This window comes from Ruditapes philippinarum, unplaced genomic scaffold, assembly GCF_026571515.1.
Source record: "Ruditapes philippinarum isolate M1 unplaced genomic scaffold, ASM2657151v2 ctg13248_1_1_1_1, whole genome shotgun sequence".
Lineage (NCBI taxonomy): Eukaryota > Metazoa > Mollusca > Bivalvia > Venerida > Veneridae > Ruditapes > Ruditapes philippinarum.
The window spans coordinates 509-19,625 of NW_026858660.1; the positions used below are offsets into that span (position 1 = coordinate 509).

The following is a 19,117-nucleotide window of genomic DNA, read 5'->3' on the forward strand; positions in this document are numbered from 1 at the left end:
TTACATATGTATAGAGAAATTAAGCCAATTTATTTAAGATAGTTCATAACTAAGGTAATAAGTACTTTTGTGGAAACTTTAACGAGATACAAAAACTAAAAAGTTTTTGAGAAATATTAAACTCTCTCAAAGTGATCCTCAAAGACAAAATATTAAAATTTTGATGTACAACTTTTTGGTTTGTAAAGGATTTTCTTTCATCAATAATTAAAGTTTGCAATATTTAAACTTAAAATTTCTTGAATTTTTTAAACACAATTAAAACAAAGAAATACATGGTCATGCATGACAAAATGAATATTTTTGAATAGGAAAACAACAAAAAAAGGAAAGAAGACTACAGTAAATGTCTATTAGAAGCTTAGGAAAGCATTTATTTTATTTTTACTGGATATTATAAATATATTTTTTAAATGTTGAGATGAAAATCTTTACTGAATTTTACATTTCATGTAAATAAAGGGAGGTAATTAGAAATTTATTTTCTATAAAGTCTTAGTCAAATTTTTCAATTAGAAATGAATGCATATATTTTTTAAAGATTTCAAATAATGTGTATTTATTTAATATTTGCATTACATATTTTACATATTCTTTGATGTTTGAAAATTGTTTTATAAGTATAATTAGATATACATGGTTTTATACCTGCGGCAAGGGTAACAAAATAAACCGAACACCCACAATTATATACAGAATAAAACTTCAGTTATGTGTAGTAACAACCTCAATAACAACATACAGGATCTTTAATTTGATAATTGGCATACTATCTTTGTACAAAAATTTGATCTTCTCAAAGAGACTGCTAATATATGTTTACTTACCTATCAAACTTGAGGGCTCTTACTTGATGTTTGATATCATCAGAGAGGGCCTTTGACAGTAATGAACACTCCGTAGGATCATACTTTCTACCTGAAAGTATATTAGAAAATAAATATCATCACTCAAGTATACTGACCCCTATAGATTATAAGAATCTTACACTGGCTGCCGGTACAGACCGGAATATCTAGCTCGAGGGTGACTGTTTTCGGCGGTAACGAGGCTCTGCCGAGTTTCTGCTAAACAGTTACCCGAGAGCTAGACATTCCCGTCTGTACCGAGAGCCGGTGTTTGATTCTTTTTCTTGCATATTACGTATCAATTATTTTCAGAACAGAAATTACGAAAACTGATATTCTCATTATTTCTTATAGTAGCGTATGAACATACAACTTCATTCATAACGGTTAAGTGAGGTCATCCTTAGACCGCAATTCATTCATAAAACCCGCGCAGCAATGACATCATTTTAAAGCACGCGAATTGTCTTACATTGTCTAGCACTGGTGTAAACGGAAGATAATCCTGTCTGATATGCAAGAAATGTTTTATAAATAAGCAGCACTCAGGTATACTTACAGCTTAGTAGATATCTTTTATAAATTAATAAGCAGCACTCAAGTATACTGACTCCTATAGATATCTTTTATAAATAAGCAGCACTCAAGTATACTGACAGCTATAGATATCTTTTATAAATAGCCATCACTCAAGTATACTGACTCCTATAGATATCTTTTATAAATAAGCATCACTCAAGTATACTGACCCCAACTGATATTTTTATAAATAACAGTCACTCAAGTATACTGACCCCTATCAATTTAATATAAAGAATGTAAGGGGGCATAACTCCTCTTGAAACATTATTTTGGTGATCATAGCATTACCTTTAGAGATGTATCATGACAGAATAGAGTGGCTGCTGTCAATTTGATTAGGTAAAAAACATTTTGAAGAGATATCTGAATGGGATAACAAATATGTGGATAATAAATCAAGTATGATATTTATTTTTATTCCACTCATATTTTCTGTTTACCTTTCTTCATGGTTTATGTAAAATGTAACAAATATTATTATATCTTTTGTTTTATTTATTTATAAATGCCCTCTCCATGTTTTGTTTGTGACCCTTTCTTGTCACCTGTTCTATGAAATATGTCCATTAAGTTACAACAACAGCATTATAAGTTTCCGAGACATTTTCTCTTTGACAGTGCACCTGCTTCCATGTTTTTTTTAGGTGAATATTCAGCATTTTTAGACGATTTCATAAGTCAAAATTATACACCATTTCAGCACTGTATCAATAATCAATTGACAGAAAAGTTGATGATCACGGATACATTTATATTATATTTCTACTGATGACAGCTCATAATATAGGGTGAAACTGGAAATGTGAATCTGCATTATTCAATGCCTTTTAATTACAAACTTATAAGCATAAATATACAAATCTCTTTAAAGTGCTTTCACAGTGAAAGACATATTATTATTACTGTCCATAAAGCAGTGTGATCCTTAAATCAATGGAGTTTTATCATTTTCAAAGGAAAATCAATAAAAGATGCAGCTGCAAGAGTCTAATATATTTTCTTACAGGAAATTTGAAAGCCAGATGAAATTGTTGGTAATTACTGGTATGGTATAGTTATGGTTATTTTATAGCTTATTCTTAGAAAGGAAAATACGTCTCTATGAGTAAAGTATTGACAAAACTTTCAATGACAAATTTCTAAGGTGATAAATGCTGTATTAGAAATATATGCAGTATTCTTTTCTTTTTTCCTTTTTTGTTGGGGGGGGATTTTATACTTTCAGTATTTACAAACAATAGTGTAGTTTAAGCTGCCTAACTCTGTTACATTGGTAATAAACTTAAGGCCTGTATTGATCACTAGTTTCGTTCAGAACTATTATGGTGCCATCCTATATTTGATGACAAGTGACTTAAACGTATAATGCTTTAAAGTTTATCAAGCAATAAAATCTCTGATAACAAATAAAAATCCCATAAAAATAAAAAGTTACCCTTTAAATTTGTAGCAAGCACTTTTTCAATGATAGGCCTGACTTTATCTGGACGAAATTTTTCTGGTGGTTCCATCTTGTATGTGTTCTCATAGTATATCTGCAAAATTATAAGAAATATAATTATACATTTATCTTTAATTCTCACCATAAAAATGGTTTAGGGAAAAAATCAATCGCTGGTTTCAAAGAGGATTAAGTACTAATATAAAACAAACAAAATACAAGTATGTATGAAATACAACTTTATGCTCTGACAAAATGAAATATTTTTTGTTTAGTTCAATTTCTACTATTTGGAGAAAAAAAAATGCAAACAAAACCAATATAATTCAATTTCACAGAATTCTGAACATTTCACATTAAAGTGAAAATTTTTGTGACCAAGGTCATTTTTAATACATGTGAAAATGAAATTCTTATCTAGGATATGTTTGTGTCCAAATTTGGAGCAAATTCTTAATTTTTTAAGTAAATTTATTAATAGATTCAAAACAGAAAAGTAATTCATGTAATTTTTTGAATTTAAAAATCAGACCTTGACCTTAAGGGGTTAAGGTCATATATGTTATTATTACAGTGAAACTTTCATTCAAAGGTTTTGCCAAGGTTTAACCATTGGCAGGTTGAATTTCTACAGTTTTTATTTGACTGGACTTATCTTTATAATAAATATTATTATTATTTTTATTGGTTGAGTTTTGACCTCACACCAACACAATATACAAGTCATATGGTGACATTCCAGCTTTACAGTTGGAGAAAGACATCAGGCACCATTCCATTCTTTTTTTCTGGCACAAACAGGGTACCTGAGTAGAACAACTGACATTTTGTTAGTTAGCTAGATAGCTTCCTTTCATGAAAGAATTCAATTAAGATCAGGTGACTTATCAGGATTTGATAGCAGTGATCAGCAGTGAGAGGCAAGTGGTTTTAAGTCAACAATCTTAACCACTCGGCCAAGGACATTCCACTTAAAGTTAGATTTCCAATAGTTATTAATTATAGCCTGAACAGACTGCACAGACATTCCCTTAATGATATTTAAAATAGAGTTAAACTAGAAATGTGTCCATAGGACACGGATGCCCCCACACGCCACTGTTCTGTCAATCTTATGACTCTAGGTCAAATATTTTTTGGACTACATGTGCCACAAGTTGAAAACTAAAAATCAACAAAGGGCCATAATTCTGTTAAATTTGGTCGCAGCAAAAATTCCTTCCTTTACTACCATCTACACATTAAGGTTGTTTGTCCCTGAAGTTTAAGCAAAATCTGCTATCCGGTTTTAGAGGAGTTCAGTCACAAAATTTCTACATAGTATATAGTGAAAATATCAACAGGGCCATAATTCTGTTAAATTTGGTCGCAGCAAAAATTCCTTCCTTTACTACCATCTACACATTAAGGTTGTTCATCCCTGGAAGTGTAAGCAAAATCTGCCATCCGGTTTAAGAAGAGTTGCGTTCACAAAATTTCTACATAGTACAAATGTATATAGTGAAATATCAACAAAGGGCCATAATTCTGTTAAATTTGGTCGCAGCAAATATTCCTTCCTTTACTACCATCTACACATTAAGGTTGTTCATCCCTGAAAGTTAAAGCAAAATCTGCCATCCGGTTTTAGGGGTCGAGTTGCGTTCACAAGATTTCGGGACGTACATACGGACGGATGGACGGACGGACAAGTGCAATGCTATATGCTCCCACTTTGTGGGGACATAATAATCAAAACCTAATTCATAGAGGTTTTATAAAAGAAAAATAGTGTTCATACTATAGAAATATATTATTGACATTTTAGACCAACGTTTTGACTGGAACTTCATTAAACAAAAATAATTAAATTTCCTTTTCATTATTTCTTTTTGTTCACACTCAAGAATGTAACGGTTGTAACATAACAGTTTTTACTTATCTGAGCAATATTATAATTAAGGCCCTCTTCCCTTATAGTATCTTAAACTATAAACTTCCTCAATTGGTATAATAGACCGTCTGGTTTTGATTTTGAAATACGCACTTAGTATGTCATGGGATTTCAGTATTCATAAAATTTAGCAATGGTGAAATTCCTAATCCCTTGAGTATTCTGAGTACATTGGGTCATGTTGCCAAACAATTTCAGAATAAAAACCTGAAACAATTTCCTCATCTCTTATTTTTGAAATTGAATGCTTAGTTGTGATTTCTCCCCCAAAACCTATCAAATTCAAAATAAAAACAAGAGAATTACTTTTCCTGACAAATATCATTCACAATGCTTTTATGTATGAAATATTGTCGAGGAAAAATACATTTGTATGATCCTTGGGCAAAACAAAATTTGTTTTTTAAATGGATCACTCAATTTAGAGCAGCACCAATACTCCATTGAGTGCATTAACACTTTCCAATCTGCAAATGGTTTTGTTTGTAATCTGGTAAGAATGTTGGGTGTTAATTTCCAATAAAACATGATTGGTAAATGCTATAAAACACTAAAACAGATGAAAATTTACATCCACTGAGGACTCAATTCCATTCTTTGATGTTTACAAACACTTTCAGAAATGCTATTTCAATTCCTGCAAGCAAATATGATTGTTGACTAATCAAACAATGGCAAATGTTAGCAACTGATTAAAGTGCGTCACAATTTTGATATTTTTTCATCATTCATTTTCATCTGAACTGCTGACAAGAGAAAATTGAATTTGAAAAAAGATTTTTAGGAGTAATTACAAGAAGCAGCCACAGACTACTAAACCCTCTGTCAAACAGGAAAATATTGTTATGTTATTAAAGGGAAAGCCCATTTGTATACTTTGACAAATAAGCCTTTAGCAAGCACCAATGAAGTTAAATATCTTTAAAACTATATGAGTTATGATTAGGACAAAAACTCTGCAAGAAAAGAAACAAAGGGTAAAAACTTCAAAATAATGAAATGAAAATGATATATAGCAATTCAGATAAGTAATAAGATTCAATGCTTTTTTAAAAAAAAAAAAATTAATTTCAATCGACGATAGAAAATAATTATGTACCAATAAAAATTTACAATTTAAAAAAAAAAATTCCTTACACATTTATCAGAATTAAACTCTTAAGACTTAGTGTGCTGAAGGTGACAGATTTTACATCTATGCCACCTAATATTTTGAAATTTTACTTAACTTTAGAATGATGAACGGTTTTGTCCAATTTGATAACTGGTAAATCCATTTTTAAGATACTCACAACTTTTTAAGGCATTAAGTGCAATAATGGTTAATCACCATTACTTTGCCAGTTGACTAATGAATGTCAGTAATCTATTTTAGTAGCTTTTGTGGAAAATATAAAATAATTGAAAGTTACTGTAATGCACATTTGGGTAAGTGCAATCTGCAGTTATCTGACATAATTTCCTGTGGACATAAGGTCCAGACACTTCTTATCATTGCCAATCATCTTAAATCTTTTAATCTAGACAATGTCTGCACCAAATTGCAATCAAGTGACAAAGAAATAAAGACCAAAATACATTTTTAAAAGTGCATAATGTAAACAATTCAATTTTGAGAGATTTGTCATTAACTAAATGCGTCTTTGCAAGTGCTTTAATTTGCATATCCCTAATTTAGCAAGTGCATTAATTTGCATATTCCTGATATGGCAAGTGCATTAATTTGCATATTTCTAATTTGTGCTTGTAAAAATCTAAAAGTTGATGAAAATCCGTAGCTTTTGTGTTCATTATTGAGTCAAGGTAAGATGGCATGCTATAGTCCTTTATAATTTGTTGTTTTTTTTTTCATTCTTTATTGTTTTTTCATTCTTTAGACAAGACACAGACTTATTTCCAATCACAAGAGACATGGTATTGTTAAAATTAAGATCCTATCAAATACCAGAAGCATCTGTCAATATATAAAGGCTGTATATTTAAAGTAAAGTGTAACAACGGTTATAGCATTAAGCATATTACAAATGATAATAATTCCAAACAAAGTTAGCCAGAATTATGATTCATTGATATATATTGCTTCATTAGTCACAGCCTTTTTACTAAGTCTCTATCACTGTGTGAAGTTTGAATCAAATTTCTTCAATTTGATACTTTATCATATTCTCTGGAGTATTATAAAGGGGGATAATTCAAAAACTAGATAATGTAGATCGAGTTACAGTTTCCTTAATATTACAATGTATTACGCTTTCTCTTTCTAGACTCTATATATATGAAATACCATTGGTAGTTTAGTTGTTTTCAGAACAAGGGTAGTCTGAGTATCAGGCATTTTTAATTCACTTTAAGGGAGATAATCATGAATATTAGGCAAGATTTTGGAAAATGCACTTTCTTTTACTGGTAGCTGTCACTCAGAGAAGTTAATTAATCAAACTCCTACAATACTTCTCACGTAATTCTCTGGATAAGCATTATTAAGTGTTATAAAGGGAGATAAATCAAAAACTTAACAGATAAGTTTTATTAAGTGTTATATAATGGGAGATAAATTAAAAACTTAACAATGTAGAGCTATAATGGTTCATTAACACAACACTCCCTCTAACTCTGGTCTATATTCACCCTGGGTCTGAGGATTGAATCAATAATTCTTCAATACTTTTCAAGTTATTCTTCAGATGAGAGTGTAAAGAAGGGACAGACAGACATCAACATTTTTGTATTTGAGTGGCTATTTTGTCATCTCTTTTGTTCTTTTAGCCACTTCTCAGAAAATATGATGTGACACAAGAGCTTACTGAATGAATGACATCCAAGGAAAATTACTTTTCCCTAATTTGCTCTAATAGCAACCTACCAGTAAGTATACATACATGTATTTCAATGTGTAAGGACAGACAATAGGATGGACAAGGCAGTGAATATATGATTTTCCACCCCTGCTTTGGTGAACATAAAAAGAACATAAAAACAATGATTTTGCTGACTTCAGCATTAAAAATAAAAGCTGTTACAGAACTTGCACAAGAGGGAAAGTTAAAAAAAAATTTAATACTACTAAAGTTTTTTAAAATTAACAACAAATGTGCATGACAAGAAACAAGCATTCACAACATCCTGAATGCAAGGCAAAATACAAGTGTCTGAATGACTTTACAGTCTAATAACCTAAGTGAGATTTGAAATTACTGCTCTCTTTGATTAGTGGGAACCAGTTAGAACTTGTTCTAAAGAAAAATATAAGCAAGAATAGTTCTAAAGCACCTTTGTTTTTCATTGGAAATTATATGGTTTCAGAATACCTCAATTTTTCTTGAATTTACCAATTACTTTGTGTTTAAGACATAAACCATCATGCAGTCCTAAGGGCTTCTGCAGTTGTAAATGTAGAAGAAGATTGATGCTAAAGTATAAATAATCATAAGAAATCATATTTAGTTAACATATCATTATATTAAATTTCTTTAGAAAGGATTTTGAAAAAGCTGAAAGGCAAGTAAAAAGTTTTAGTGCATGCAGTTATAATAGTGAGTTAATGTAAGAAACAGAAGTTTTCATGCCATTAGTTAAGTATCAGTACCTTTTTAGCTTTTCTAGGACCATCTTCATGTGGCTCCCAAGCAAAGGAGGTGATACTTGATCCATGAGGTTGTAATTCCCTTCGTTCAGGAACATCAAACAAGCTGGATACCTTCCCACCAAGTGGAATATTTGTCATTATGTCTTTCTGACTGAGCCCTGTAAAAGAAACACAGACCTTTATATATAATTATTAGATTTTTCCTATGTAATCGGTAAATATTTGGCAAATCAGTTGCAAAAGCTAATGGCAACATTCCCCTGATATTGACATAATTATGTCCCAAAAATACATGCATGTATAGATAAAATATCTGTTTAAAGGGCTGTAACTCTGAAATTGAAATATTAAAAATTATTGCTCTAATAATTTTATTAATGCATTTATATTTTATATGAGGTAATTATAGCAGTTTACTGCCAGAGATTTTTTTCGTGTATCTTACAGCAAAATAAAGTCTGTTTCCCCTTGCCCCAAAAAAGTTTATTTTCCCCTAAAAATGGTAATATTTTCCCCTAAAATGCCCTGATCACTTTTTCATCAGCAACTTATATCAGCTAGAAGACAAAAAGCTGTCCCTGTTACTGTAGATTCAGTGCCTATGTTATGTAAAATGTTAAACTGATTTGAAATTGAAATTTATTTTAATATGTGCGGGTAAATTCCATTCTCAGTAATTAGAATTTGATTTCAGATTTCCCCTTTTTTCTGATTTATCACACTATATTTTATGCCTTTAGAAAGGTTGTTTTGAAAATTGAGAAAAACATCACTGCCTGCACAGCTATGCAAAAGAAATAATTGCTACCGTATGTGACAAAATAATACTGGCAAAATTTTACAACAGCAAAATATTATCATGTAATTGTCCGATATGGTCATACTCCTATGTTTGATATAAAAATGTGATTACTTCATATTGCTTTCCTGAATTTCTTACTGGGTCTTTTTAACAACAATAATGTTTTAATTTGAAACTGTATTCTAATTACTCTTATTCCGTTTCATTTAGCAACTGAACAGGTAAAAATATTTTTTTGTATTCTAAATTCACTTGTACTTTCTCTGAAATAACCTAATTGCAAGGGAATTGGTTGGAAATTTCCAAAAAGAGGTAACACCAAGGGTTTCTTTTTGCCTCTATGAAACATTGAGTTTTTATAGAGAAGGATTTATAATTGCTAGAAAATTAAGTTGCTACATTACCATTTCACAAGCATTGCATGCTGTTCAATAAAAATTTCACAGTGAAATTATCAAATATATATAAATTTGTTACTGTGAATAAAAAATTGTATTTGAATGCTAAAGAATAAAAATAGTACAATATATCCTAAAGTTTAAATACTTATGAAATAAAAAATTAGCAGTTCCAACTATTCTACATGATAATTATAATAAATAACACAAAATCTGTAAATGCGTTAATCATTTTTTACATAAACATTTTGATATCATGACTTGATGACATCATAAAATAGAGAACTTGGCTTTCATTATTATCTTTAAAAAAAGCTTGGTCTTTTCTAAAAATAGACATATACATTAGTACCTGGGACGTCAGAAAGAAATAAAAATATAAAAGAAATGATTGAAAAATATTAGATGGGTGCCCTGTGTGTCAGCAAGTTATGTTGCATGAGATTATACCTGGCCATGGAAATTTCTGAGACTATGTATACATTACAATTTACTCAACAAAAAATCAGTAAACCTTATAATAATAATCAAAATCATCAAAAAGCATAAAGTCATTTGAAAATTTGATTCACATCATGTGTATTTCATTTTTTTTCAAAAAAAGGCAACATTACATAAATAAAACTTGCAGCTATTCAATATTATACAACAAAGTGAAATACATAAATTTCAGTCAAATACTCTATGTATGGTATTTATTCAAAATGTCAAGTATGTAAAACTGTATGCCAAAATAAGCTACAAAATGAACAAGATGAAACCAACATTTCCATAAATGAAACATCAAGATTCATGATTTAATATGTCTTCCAAGTAAATTATGCAATAATATAATCCCACTGCGCAACTAGTGGTGCATTAAACAAAACAAGAAAGAAAGAAAAATGATTTCACAGAAAGTAAAAAATTTGGATTGCAAGTAACTTAATCATGCAAAAGGATGAGAAGTTCTGTCTCCTGAAATTGGCTTTGTAGAGATCTATGAAAGAAAAACATAAATCTGTTTTGTTAGGATAAATGACTCGAGAATTTAATAAAATTTTAGGTAATCGGACAACATTTCTGAAAGAAGTAATCATTTGTAATTTGCAGGACTCTCTTACAAACATGAAACATTTAATTCACTTCATTATTGTATGCAAAAAATATAAATTCCAAACATGTTTTGTTCAATTTTGATTTCAGTGACTCAGAAAAAAAAATACAACTAGGAATTGTTCATATTTAATTAAAGGAAATGTTTTTGTATCTGAGACAGGATATTTTGCTGTGCTATAGCAGAATGAGAAATAGCGTCAAAATTAAAATTGGGAGAAAATTAGTACCACACTAATTCAGTGTAATTGAATTTTAACATTGCATTTTAAATAGATAATCAAATTTAAAAGCATGAACAATAATCAAATTGAAGAGTACAGACATAATATAACTTTAATTAGTGAAAGCCTACAAGAGAACTTTCTAGCAACTAATATAACATGAATTTTAATTTTTCTTAAGTAAAGACAGATAAATAGAGGATACTGAATGAGTGCTAAGGTTTAATACTAAATTTATTGAACAAATTGAATAAAATCATACTATGCGAGCCTCTGGCGAGCGAAATATGGTTCTATTCAACGAGTTTAAATTATTTAGTATTGAATCTACACGAATATAATATTCTATTTATCACATACTCAAAAAGAGAACGGTTTATAGTTGAAATGAGTCATTTTTCATTGACATGCCTATAGTGTAACGCTAACATTAGCGCCCTTTAAAGCTACGTTTAAATATATAACAAGGAAAATTAAAAAGAATATGTACTGACTGAATAGTGAAAAGTGCAGACCATTGATCAGACAGCACAGAATGATGTGATGGCTGATTTTGGTCTGCACTGGTTGCTTGCACAAATTCTGTTCTCTCAGCAGGCTAAGGGCAAGGTTAAAAAAAATTGAAAGTTTAAATACAACTGTTATAAAGAACTATGTAACATACATATTTTCATTCCAATAACCAATATCAAAAAAACATATTTTCCAAATAATTGTGAATAAGCAAAAAGAAAATGTAATGCATTCCATTATTACTATGCACTGTGACATCTGTTCTAACATTGAATGTGTCAATATTCAACAAAATAGTATTTATAGCCTAAAGTGGCATTTCATCAAGTTTAAGCAAAATGTCAACATTATTACATACATGACATAATATATATTAAAACACTGGTCCGCCAAAGTTTAAAACATTCCACTGTAGGAAGTCAGCAGTGACTTTTGTATAAATCAATTAAGGGCCAAATGTAGGTATATTCCCAATTAAACACCAATTCAGACACAAAATTGTGTTTCATTGCCCCATATGAAGGGCTTAGGATTTTTGCAAAGTGAATAAAAAATAAACAACTGTTCAGACATAGCTGATCTTACAATGGTAATGATATAATGACAGATAGTGATTTTCTTTAAACTTAAAAAAAAAAAAAAAAAAACTAAAACAAACAAAAAACTAAACTTTGGAAGTTATACAGAATTAAGTATTTGTGACAATTCTGATCTGCTGGTTGCAACTGTATCTACACAAGTGACCAGTGCAGAGTAAGTTCAGCCTGGACATCCATGACGTAATCTGGTCTAGACAGATTCTGTAGCTACCAGCAGGCTAGAGAAACGCAAAAGGCTAAACTCTTTGCACAAGAAAGTGATGTGAGGAAAACTTTTTAATTTTATTATTAATAATTTTTATAGTTTTTATAATGTATTGTGTATGAAGTTTTTTTTTGCTTGTTTCTTAATGACATCATTGTACAGTGCTTTTGAGTGTATGAATATATGAATAGGGCGCTTTAAAAACTGGTATAATAATAATAAATAATAATAATAATTACTAATTACTGTTTTACACTAGCATCACCGAAAAGAAAAGAAAAAATATCTTTGAAACATGTTAAGGTTTACATACAATTCAAAAAGTGTTTACGCCATCAACATACACGAAACAGGCCATTCAAAAATCAAGCAAAGCCATAATTGCTTTTAATTGTACAATTTTTGTTGAAAGTGATACAATTTACTTGAAATGTAAAGCTAATTTTCATTTTAGATATAAACATCTGAGTATGAGCTGAATGGGCTAATGTGTGCAAGGAAAGGGAGCTGTGCAATCATAGATGCTACGAGAAATGGATCAGTCCCCTGGTATTTCGGAATGAATGACAATTTCTTATAGATTTGTATATAAACACAATATGACGTCTGTAACAAGTCAGAGCTGTGTGAAAATTATTCAAAATATATTGGTGTAAATATAAGAATTTATTTCGTGATCATTGTGGTGATAAAATAGTCATTTGATTCGTCTTAAATACCTTATGTAATGATTTTTGTAATTTTTTCTTTTGAATTACAGTAATTTTTATTTCATATGAATTTTCTAAATGCAATTTCAAAATTTACTGACTTCAACTAAACGAAAAGGCATCACATAAAAGGTGTTGAATGAAAGTAACTTTGATAAAGATTTCCAAAGAAAAATTGAATATTTTAATTTATAAACAATAGGACTGGTGTTAGAAGTGTCATCCAGTCTATATACCTTCAATTAAATTAAAAAGTATGAGGGTTTTTTTTTTAAATAAACATAACCTGATGAAAGGTATTTAATACCCAAAACAGGTAGTTATATTCAATATATAAACCGACCTGGTGTGTTAATACCCCCTCTAAATCTTTTATTTCATTAAATAAAACATTGAAAAATCAAATTTTATTCAGATATCTATGATCATAAACTGAAATTTTGAAAATAAATCATTAAAAAAAAAAACTTGTCATTATTATGCTGTAAAAAAAGTAATAATTACAAGCCTTGATAAACTAATAAAAAAATGTTTTAAAATAAAATACCTACACATTGTTCTTTGTGTATTAAATTCTCTTAATTATTTTATATATAAATAACAATATTAATCCACACACAAAAGTGAACCATACACTGTCTTTTCAATATGTAGAAATTACAGAATATAATAGAAAAATCATTAAAGAAATTAGTTATCCATGATTGGCCATTTGTCAAGGCCCATTACCATATTGATGAAAGCGTGTAATTACAGTTTTATATCGTCTTTTTTTGCTACAAATCAATTGGCATCAGTTCTCTAGATATGGTCGATGTACAGAAAATGGAACAATTAATTCTGCTACTAGATTTAAATCACAATCTCAATTATCTAGGTATCTATTGTATTAGTTGTCAAGACAACAGATGACAATATCAGGTACCTGTCTTAAGTGGTAATTGAACCTTAAAAAGGCCACCCTATAAAAATTAAGTGTTTTCTAGGGCAGCAAACCATGCTTTTACTGAACAAGATGAAAACTTTTTGACTTGGAAAAAAAAATAACCATGCTTTTACTGACCAAGATGAAAACTTTTTGACTTTGAAAAAAAAAATTAAAGAAAAGGTTATGCTCAATTTGATTATGGTTATAGATATTAGAACAGTATTATAAACTGTTCCAATAATTTTACTTAAAATTCTTAAATATTTTAGATATTTTTTGTAAAATATATAGCTTTCAAGTTGAATTCTAAACTTAAACACAGAATTGTATTCTAAAAGAAAGTTTGAAATCATGATGTTTACTTAAGTAAGTAATAATAACCATACTTTTTTTGTTGTCAAATTAAGTACCATTTATATTTAAAATAATTTCTTTCCATGTATTTTTCCTGATGTGAATTAAAGCTGTTATATTCTTTTTATGTTGCAATCAAATTATCTTGAACAAGCACAATGTAATTATGCTGGATAATACCTTTTTTTCTGTGACAAGGTTTTACTACAAGAATATTAGTTATTACAAAATACAGAAAAAAAATTGAAAGAAAAGGAAGCAAAAACACATACATGTACATGTACTGAGTCTGTCTATAACAGATGGCTAACATCAATTTATTAGTTAGATTAATACTAAAATATCCTGAAACCAATATCATTTTTGCCTGGCCTTTTCTCAAGTAATTTATCGCATGCTAACTGGGCAGCCATGAAATTTCCATAATTACAAACAGTTGCAGAATCAAATTGCTTGGAAAAGGTGACAACCAATAAATTCCATAAATATTATATCAAACAGAAGTCCTAAGTTAGAATGAAAGGGTTTTTTTCTAACAAATTATATATTGATTATTTTATCTTGATACCTGACAAGATAAATCTCTTATATCTCACTGTGAAAAATAAAACAAATGCTTTAATTTCAATGTTCAGTTAATCAGAAAAGATTAATAAAACCATCAATATTTCGATATAAGCATGACTTTAGTTAACAGACAAAGCCAAAAGCAAACATAATACAGTTTAGGATTTTGTTTTAATTAGATCTATAGAATGATAAATACATTTGTACACAGTCACTGTTTGAATCTAACAAATTGAATCAGAGATGTAGATAACTATGTTATCACCAGTATGTCTCTGATTGAATATATTCCTGGCAATCCTGCTATATTTTTGATGATTTTTATGGGAATACTCAAAAAAAAAAAATGCATTTAGTTAAGCGAATTTTTAGTATACTCAACATCACTTATTCCGCGTCATCACTTATCTCACGGTAATGGCATATTTTCATGTGACCATTGTTATAATTGGTCATAATTGACATATTTTATTCAAACACCTTAACAACAAAGTTTTTGTGCAAAATAATCTAAATCTATAGATTTTTACGTAAAACTGAACAACATTTTACAAACTTCTGCAAAAAACAACAAAAGTCCATTAAATTTGTGCATATGTCTGAAACAATCATCATTTTCTAAATGTTCTTGTTTGTTGAAAAAATGAATTTTGAGTTACAATGTAAAGATACTTTTAATATTTAAAATTATGCAAAATAACTTAAAGAAATTTTAACTGAAACATGAAAAAACTGAAATAAATCACCATTACCGCGAGGTAAATGATGACATACTGTTTTCAAAATGGCCGACACACGGTTTACATCTGACAAATTAAAACTAATTTTGATTGAATATATTGTTGTTTCCTTGTGTCATATAGCAGAAAAATGACTAAATGATACAGTTTATAACAGTTTTTGTTGTGTAAGTTTATTGTTTGTGTTCTTTACTGTTTTAAAGTGTTAAGTACTGTGAACTAAGAGGAGCACAGTATATACTACATTTCAGCAGATCTATGTCTCTGATTTAAGCATCTGCTACAGAATGCTAATTTGTCTACATTGCCAAGACTTTTTTCTGTAGCAGGGGGAATTTAATGATCATGATGATGAACATGAAAAGGTGAATGGTGCTAAATTTCGGTGTCTTGTGTGCTTTCAAATCTAATTAAGTTTTTCTTTTACATTTAAATAAAAACTAACTCTACAGCAATAATTGTTAAAGTGTCCCTCGTATACCTTGCCTTATTTTTTGATGAACTGTAAAAAGATCAACGAAATTCAGCGTCTGCAGAAAAGTATACTCCTTGTTATATGGACGCATACATTATTTTTTTGTCAAGCTTCTGGATGCACATTAGTCTCGTAAATAGTCCGTACCTTAACCGTAAGTTTACATAGAAAATATTCATGGGCAGGGTCCTTTTAAGTTCTATTTCTGTCATTGGTGAATTTTAACACATCTTCAATTAAATCCTTGATTTAATGTACAGTGAGTCAAATAAAAAATATTACTTGAAGGTCTACGATCTGGCTTGGTTTTATATGGATTATCCTAGATAAATTGCTGCGGACATGTTTTTCTATAATAAACGTAAAAGACTGATTATTTTAAAGATGTATTTATATTAAATGGATTATTTTAGATGTACATGTATACCCATATTCTCTAAGGCGGTGTCTGCTAGTTAGCAGCCTAGTTAAAAAAAAGTCACCCTCTATGTCGCTCCAAGAATTTTCTTTAAAAATATAGCTTTTTATCGATATTTGACGTTTATGCTCAGATGTATTTACTACATCAGCTCCAGTAATGATGCTTCATATAAACAGAAAGTGAGAAACTCCAATATGTATAACCTGATTATAGATCACAACGATAATACACCTTTATTTCTTAAACTTTGATTGAATGTGTTAAATCACTTATCTCACTAGCTAAAATGTTAACCGATACATGGGCATTTTTTATTAGTCAGTGATTTATCAGTATCAAATCTATATTTTACAATAACGGTGAAATTTACCTTTATTTAAAGAGCATGGTTATTTTAATAATTACATCGGGAGGAAGTATATTTTCATTTATCAATCAAACTAATTCTTTTGATATTTTCCTTGCCTGATCATGTATCAAATTCTTAATATATCAACAAATACAACTATTGCTGGATTTACATCGAAGATACATTTCATATTAATCCAATGGATCTAAATGATGGCTGAGTAGGAAAAATATACTGAGCAGTTATTTTGTTTATTTAAAGTCCGTGATTCAATAACTCTATTTCCTAAATTCTTCAAACACTTTATTCCCTAACTTTAAAAAAAACTATGTGTAACACTAGTTCGTATTATACACGTATTATACACGAAAGACAGACAACAAAAACTTTTACACTGCTATCAGAACTATAAAATATGTCAAGAAAAAAATAAATTATTGCATGCAGGTTTCTTTTGATTGCATTAAAAATAAAACTTTCAATAAGTCATAATTTATAAACGAATATGGAACAAAAGCACTGGACTGTAGTTCAAAACACCTTTTTATACATTTAGGTATCTCTATCTCTGAACACTGCCAATCCTTCTATTAATTGCTCGTCGGATTATTAGTAATAAAAGGCGAAAGAAAAGCAAAATAGTCCAGTAATTAAAAAACATGCCAGGAAGGTGAGACTGGAAATTTATAATTTAGTCACGATTAAAATGTTAATAGTAAAAGAAGAAGACTAAGGATAAAATAGTTAAAAACACTGGAAGCAAGACTAATACTGCAACCCTACTACTGCCCTTTTGAGTTGTGCAGGGTGGCAATGAACATGTAGCTAAGGAGTTTATTCCATAGTTCAATGCTATGAGGGAAGAAAGAGTACTTATGGTAGACAAAGGAACCCCCTGTATTTGACGTTGGGATATGGGTTGCATATGTCTGGTTAACCTATATAGGTGGGACTTGGATATATGGTGGGCGATTAATTGCAACTAGATTATGTAGTATCTTATAAAACATGACGAGTCTACAGTCCAGTCAAGTGGGTATTTATTTAACTTGACGACCAACATTCTCCTTTTCAATTATATCAGTTACTATCAAGTCAATAAGTTTGTAATAGTTCGTGTTTTTACGTTTTCATAACTTGCAGATCATTATATCTATAGGTGTTGAACTTGATGACCAACATTCTCCTTTTCATTGTATCAGCTGCAGTCAAGTCAATAACTCTTCTGTATTCCGTGCTTTTACGATTTCATAACTTGCTACTCATTACTTTAATTGTACCAATTTATAAAGTATAATGATTGTTTCATTTTGTCACTTAAATATCAAGTCATCTAAATATCTTTGATGTCCAAATTGTCGAGCAATGTTCAATGATTTGTTCACAGACAATGGTGGCAAAACAGTTAAAGATGATTTAATGAGGGGCTTACATAGTTGACATGTAAATTTGAGATACCACACAAACGATAAACTGAAGGGGAAAAACAAACAAACTAACAAACAAACAAACAAACAAAACACACCTAGTCTTGTGCTTCTTTTAAACGTATCAAGGACTTATAATGGACACAATTTTTATCTGTTTTGGAAACGGTCTCGGTAAAGTAACTGCTTGATAATTTTAACTTAATTTGGTCACTGAATTTATATAAATCGATTAGTGTATGTGATGCTTTGTGATGCTTGTGTTTTAAAAGAACTCCAAAGAGATTTTTGACAGAACGTGACTGGTATTTATTTTTGAAATTTATATACTATTAATTTTGATGAAGGTCTAGACCAATAACTTGTGCGCCAAATTTCAGTTAATCTGCCCACTGCATTGTTTTAGAATAATCATTATTTGATTTTGAAAAGTGATCCAATAATAAAAAAACCGTTTAAATTAAATTGGGCCAAGAACTGAACCAAAACAAAAAACAACAAACAAACAACAACAAAAAAAATGATTTCCAATTCTATTCAATGTATATTACTTTTTTGTTTTTAAAATTTAAATTTATATTTTAGCATATTCCCCTCAGTGAAGTCTCTCTAACCAGAAACAAAATGAAACAAAATCTCATTTAATGATCGCAATCTGCACACCAGGTCTTTTTTATTTAAGAAAAAATGACGCATCAAACCAGTAATAAACACAGCTTGGAAATAACAACAAAGCAATTGATATTCCAAAAAGACACACCATTTGGTTTTGTGAATTGTAAAATACGAGCAATTTGTAAGGGAAATAATGCATTTTATGGAAATTGTATGCAAACCCATCACATTTTCAAGCAACTGCTTCATTCTTATTTTACTTTTGAGACAAGATGTTAGCATGTTTCATTTGAATGAAAACAAGT

At 29.6% G+C, this 19,117-nt stretch overlaps 1 protein-coding gene across 3 annotated transcripts; it reads right to left on the bottom strand.

Annotated features, from left to right (window-relative positions):
* Positions 1-827: 827 nt before the first annotated feature.
* On the bottom strand, positions 828-16,140 carry LOC132753880 (dynein light chain Tctex-type 5-B-like; the record flags this gene model as incomplete). Of its 3 annotated transcripts, none has more annotated exon segments than XM_060744420.1 (4): positions 828-918; positions 2,866-2,965; positions 8,391-8,548; positions 16,007-16,140. In XM_060744420.1, coding segments are annotated over 4 exon segments (434 nt in total), but the record flags the coding sequence as incomplete, so codon positions are not given.
* Between the last annotated feature and the right edge of the window lie 2,977 nt (positions 16,141-19,117).